The sequence below is a fragment of the Buceros rhinoceros genome, unplaced genomic scaffold (assembly GCF_000710305.1).
Source record: "Buceros rhinoceros silvestris isolate BGI_N320 unplaced genomic scaffold, ASM71030v1 scaffold15811, whole genome shotgun sequence".
Taxonomy (NCBI): Eukaryota; Metazoa; Chordata; class Aves; order Bucerotiformes; family Bucerotidae; genus Buceros; species Buceros rhinoceros.
Window position 1 is genome coordinate 78,686 of NW_010393972.1, and position 5,220 is coordinate 83,905.

Here is a 5,220-nt window from a genome sequence, read left to right on the forward strand (position 1 = left end):
CTTTCCCTGAGCATGCTTTCAGTCTCACCTGCTCTCAGTCTCTGTCTTTTTCCTATCCTTGTGCTGAACTTCTAGCACCAAAAAGTAGTCTAGAATAATGTGATGTGTTTATTTTGAAGCTTTCATTGTGAAAATGACATAGCAGTTTTGTGTAAAACGTTGAAACAATCAGGTGAAGAAGAAATGCAGCTTTTCTCTGTGAATTATGCTGTAAGGTGTCCAAGACCAGTCCTTCTCCGCTTACATGGTTTTGATGTGTTTGTTCTGGCATTGTTTAATCTACAAACCAATAACACAGTTATGAGCTTACTTTTAAAATTCTGATCTCAGAACTAGACTGCTGCTAATACTGCTTATTTCCATAGTTCTGCAAGTGACTACAGGAAAAGAAGGAAGTCAGAACCTACTGTAAGTCATCAGAGGGCGCACGGTGACCAGAACGCAAACAGGCCTAGCCTGGGCCGTACAGATATGCAAGGCCCATATACCACCCTTAGAAAGCCTTTAACGAGCTCGTCTCCTTCTTCTCCATCAAGAGCGAAAGGTAAGAGGAGATTGTTTTTGTTAGCAGAAACCTACTGATGGCGTGTTGTACGAGGCATCGGTAGTAAAGGCAACTGTCTAGTATTGCTCAGTGCATTTCACCGGGAGATTTACCCTATGAAGCAACAGCTTTGGGTCTTTCATGAAGGGCTGACTGGTTTATTCTTAAGAGTGCCATTTTAAGAAGAAAACCTGGATTTGTAACAAGGATTTTCCAGTTCCAACTGCTTATTCTAACAAAAGAAAACTAAATGAAGACTATGATTTGTACCACAATATATAAAACCCATAAAGTTTTATTAACTCCACTACTCTCTTATTAGATTATTATGATTTTAAAACTCTTTTCAGTATACACAGGAAGTAAATCAAGACAAATTGCATATAAGATTAAAGATGTGTTTCCAGGATAGTAGACCTTTCAAATCTATAGCTGATGTCTTAGACATTGCCAGTTATTTAACTAAGCAAACATCTGTAGTCTGATTTTTTATTTTAAGTCCTTGAAGTATTTAGTACAACAGCATAATCAATCTCATTAGCTTCTTTTTCCAAGTAGCTCACCGTTCTGTATCTCCAGAAAAGAGATAATTGAATCAGTTGTTGGTTTGGGGTTTTGGGTGGGGTTTTTTTAGCAAGACAAAAGGTTTCCACTAAAACATACAATGGAATGATATACAGAATAATATTGTATACAATATTATCCTACTGTTTCAGTTATTATTACTGATTTAATTGCCATATTTTGTAGCTATACTAATCAGACTATAGCTCTTATTAGGGACTGTATAAACCTTTGTAAAAGTAAATTCCCACTGAAAAAAAACCATAATACCCAGGCTACAACAGAATGCATCAGACAAAGAAAAATAGTGAGGAATATAAACAGTGGAGTGAGGGAAAAGCAAATGGATTTTAAACCCAGTGTTACAGTGGTGATTTTAAAAGCACCTCATTTAAACTCAATTAAAAATCATCCATTTGATGTACCAGGCCACACAGTGAAAAGCTAATAAACTCCATTTACCTGTATTTAGCTTTCACTACACCACCAAAAATAAGTATTTACCATAATTTAAACACTTCCTGTGTTTGAAAATCCCCGTAACATCTGCCTCAGCTAATTAACTTTCAGAAGGTGACCTAGCTGTGTCATTCCATTCTCTCCAGCATTACTAAAAACATTACTTTTTCTTGGAATTAACCACTTTCTAAATAAAGCAGCACATTTCAAGCTGTTTGATCAGCATGGATTTTTAACTCAAATGTTTCCGTTTCTGATTCAGAATGAAGTTGTTCTGGAAAGCAGTTTGAGCTGCTTGATGCACATGTCCTGAACTGAACATTGCCACTTTGGACCATTTTTAAAAATTCAGTGAAAGAAAGAGAGCTGTGGGAGTCCACAGTTCCAAGTTTGCCTCATAGTGACTTCTAGATCTAGCATACACATAAAAATACGTCTTAAAACTTTCTTGAAAACTCAAGCTTTGTTATGGAAGTCAGTCTAAGGGTTTATTGTTTCTTGTACTTGCGGGTTAGGCTCAGTAACTGGTCCATCTTCCTTTACATCCATATAGCAGTTCCTCAGCAGCCTTGTTCTGCCCCCCATAAGCTGTAGAAACCTCCACCCCCGTCAGTGCTATCACACAGGAAAAGAGCAGGCTGCATACACGACCTATGAACAACTGCGAGAAATTTCCCATTTGATCTTATACAAAGATTTATGTTTATCTTAATTATCTTAGAATATGCAGTTGCTGTGAACTCTCTGAGCCTTTACTCTGCTCAAAAATTCTGAACAGCTTCTTTCAGAACACACAGGTGGAAAAGTCAATGTTTGACTGAAGTCTAGATTTGTTGTTTGGCTTCACCTTTAAATCCTTTGCAGCTTTTATTGTCTGTTGCTTCAAACTCAATATTAATGATTGTTTTCTTACATTGCTTTGGTTTGGGGGATTTTGAAGGGGGTAACATCTCCATAATTCATAAGGAATTATTTTTTGGTGTTGAAATTACCATGAGTAGATTTTTACAGCTGTAAAACAACTTAATTGTTAGCTCTGATGCCCCAGGCTGTAGCAACCTATGTGCTGACCTAAGTTGATAGACGCATTAATTGCTGTCTCTTCTCTAGTCTTTCTAATACTTACTGCTGTTGATTCCAGCTTTCTGAATCTTTTAATTTCTGGCAATTCTTTTTTACCATGCTGCTTTATGGATTATAAAGGTGGGGATATTACCAAAGTATATCCATCCCTTTTAACGTATTCAGTGCACAGTCACAACTCCTCAAATGAATTAGATTACTGTAGCCCTTACAGACAACATTTAGCTGTTCCAAACGATTCAAGAAGGGCAATCAGCTCCAAGAATGGCTGGCAAATGACTCGTCAAAATGCAGAAGTCTGGAGCAGCACAGAAGAAGCTGCTTCTCCAAAGAGAAAATCTCGTAGCTGTGATGATCTGTTAACAGACGATCGTGATAGCTTTCCCGATGCACAAGCCAAGTCTGAAAGCATGGGCTCTCTATTATGTGAGGAGGACTCCAAAGAGGTTTGCTCAATGAACTGGGCCTCCCCATACATTGAGAGCCATGGTAGTAGTAGATCAAGAGTTCGTCACAGATCTGCACATGATGCCCCGGGTTTCCTGAAAATGTACAAAAAGATGCACCGCATCAATCGCAAGGACTTGATGAATTCTGAGGTGATTTGTTCTGTGAAGTCAAGAATACTGCAGTATGAAAAAGAACAGCACAAAGGTATTCTTCAAGGCTGGAGAGAGTCTTCTACTGAAGAGGTGCCCAGAGACATGGTGCCAACCAGAATATCTGAATTTGAAAAATTAATTCAGAAGTCAAAATCCATGCCGAACCTAGGTGATGATATGTTGTCAACTGTTACACTAGAGCCTCCTAAAAATGGCTTATGTCCACAGAGGCGATTTTCTATTGAATCCTTGCTGGAAGAAGAAAATCAAGGCAGACATCCCTCTCAGGTACAACGGAGCTACAAGTCTAAAACCTTGGTGCCAATCCACATTGAAGTGACCAGTGATGAGCCACAACGATCTCATGTAGATTTTTCAGACAGTGATCAAGATGGAGTGGTTTCTGACCTTAGTGACTTTATCCAGATAGAGGGTTCATCCTTTTGTAGTGAAAGTGACTTTGACCACTTCTCCTTCACATCATCTGAAAGCTTTTATGGATCAGGCCATCACCACCACCATCACCACCACCACCGGCATCTCATCAGCTCCTGCAAAGGGCGATGCCCAGCATCCTACACCCGCTTCACCACCATGCTAAAACATGAAAGGGCTAAACAAGAAACCACTGAAGATCCAAGGAGACAGGAAGCAGAATCTGGCCTCTCTAAGATAGCATTCCTAGTCAGTCCAGTGCCTTTCCGGAGGAAAAAAAGTGCAGCTCCTAAAAAACATCCTGAAAAGAAAAAATGCAGGTCTTCTGTATTTGAAGCCCTAGATTCTGCACTTAAAGACATCTGTGACCAAATTAAAGCTGAAAAAAGAAGGGGAAGCTTGCCTGACAACAGTATATTACACAGACTTATTACTGAGCTGCTACCAGACATTCCCGAAAGGAATTCATCTCTTAAAACTCTGAAAAAGAGACCTATGCACCAGCCTTTTTATCCACTGCCTCAAGATGGTGCTATCCATTGCCCACTGTACCAGAACGATTGTGGAAGATTACCTCTTAGTGCCTCTTTTCCAGACATGGACGCAACTAACAACAATGATAGTGCACTGTGTTTCCAAGGTGGATTAACTTTCTTCCTCTACCCCTGTGATTTACTTACCCAGCCTTACTCCCTGTATTTCCCATCCTTTCTCATTCTGTTGTTATTTGTGTCACCTGTAATAAGCTTTCACGCGACAAAATTCGTAATGAAGAATGTCATTTCCACACGGGTCATGAGGATAGATAAATTTGCTGTCTATTCACAAAATGCAGTAATCTGGACAACTGGATTAATGGCGTATTTTGACTAATAGATTATTAGTGCTGTATGTTACAATGGTGTTATTAAATTAAGCAATGTCGGGTTTTCCCTCAAGAAAAACACCTTACAGAAAGTGAATGTGTGCATCATAAAACACTGGTCAAACAGAAAACAATATGCAGATATCTCTTCCTTTATTAATTTTTTAAAATCATATTCTGCATATAAAACATGTTTTACTGTATAGTTTTGTAACATGTAAGTGATAAAAATGGTGTTAATTCTGCAAGTATCATAGAATGTTGTTTCTGTTCTCAGCAAATACACTAATTCCTCTGCTTTACGTGGCTTTTTGTGAATGGACCTTAAGGTCATTTTAGGAAGTTTCCATTTCCACTGTTCAAACAACATACTTTCCAATTTCTGTGGCAGCAAAACTAGTTCTTCTCATAGAATTATAATATATCTATGAAATTTTGAGAGATTTCCTCTTAGAAAGGAAATTCCCAATAATAAAAACTTGAATTAAACTGTCAGGGTGAGTATAATGTTAAAAAGTCTGTCTTGACAGAGATCTGCTTTTAAAGTTACTACTTCGAGTTCTTCGTTGCTCTGCTTCTCTTTTTCTCAAGAAAATTGCTCGAGCTTAAAATGGTTTTAAAGTTTAATCTTGGAATATTAGAAGCAGCAAACTAGATTCATAGCAGGA

At 38.3% G+C, this 5,220-nt stretch overlaps 1 protein-coding gene across 3 annotated transcripts in view; it reads left to right on the forward strand.

Annotated features, from left to right (window-relative positions):
- Positions 1-5,220, forward strand: part of SORBS2 (sorbin and SH3 domain containing 2) — an 86,095-nt gene that overhangs the window by 56,353 nt on the left and 24,522 nt on the right. For 2 of the 3 annotated variants that reach the window (XM_010145092.1, XM_010145093.1), the window contains 2 exons: positions 366-544; positions 2,771-4,327. In XM_010145092.1, the coding sequence (XP_010143394.1) occupies positions 366-544; positions 2,771-4,327 (1,736 nt within the window). The remainder of the gene's footprint in view (positions 1-365; positions 545-2,770; positions 4,328-5,220) is intronic. The other variant, XM_010145094.1, reaches the window with a different exon arrangement.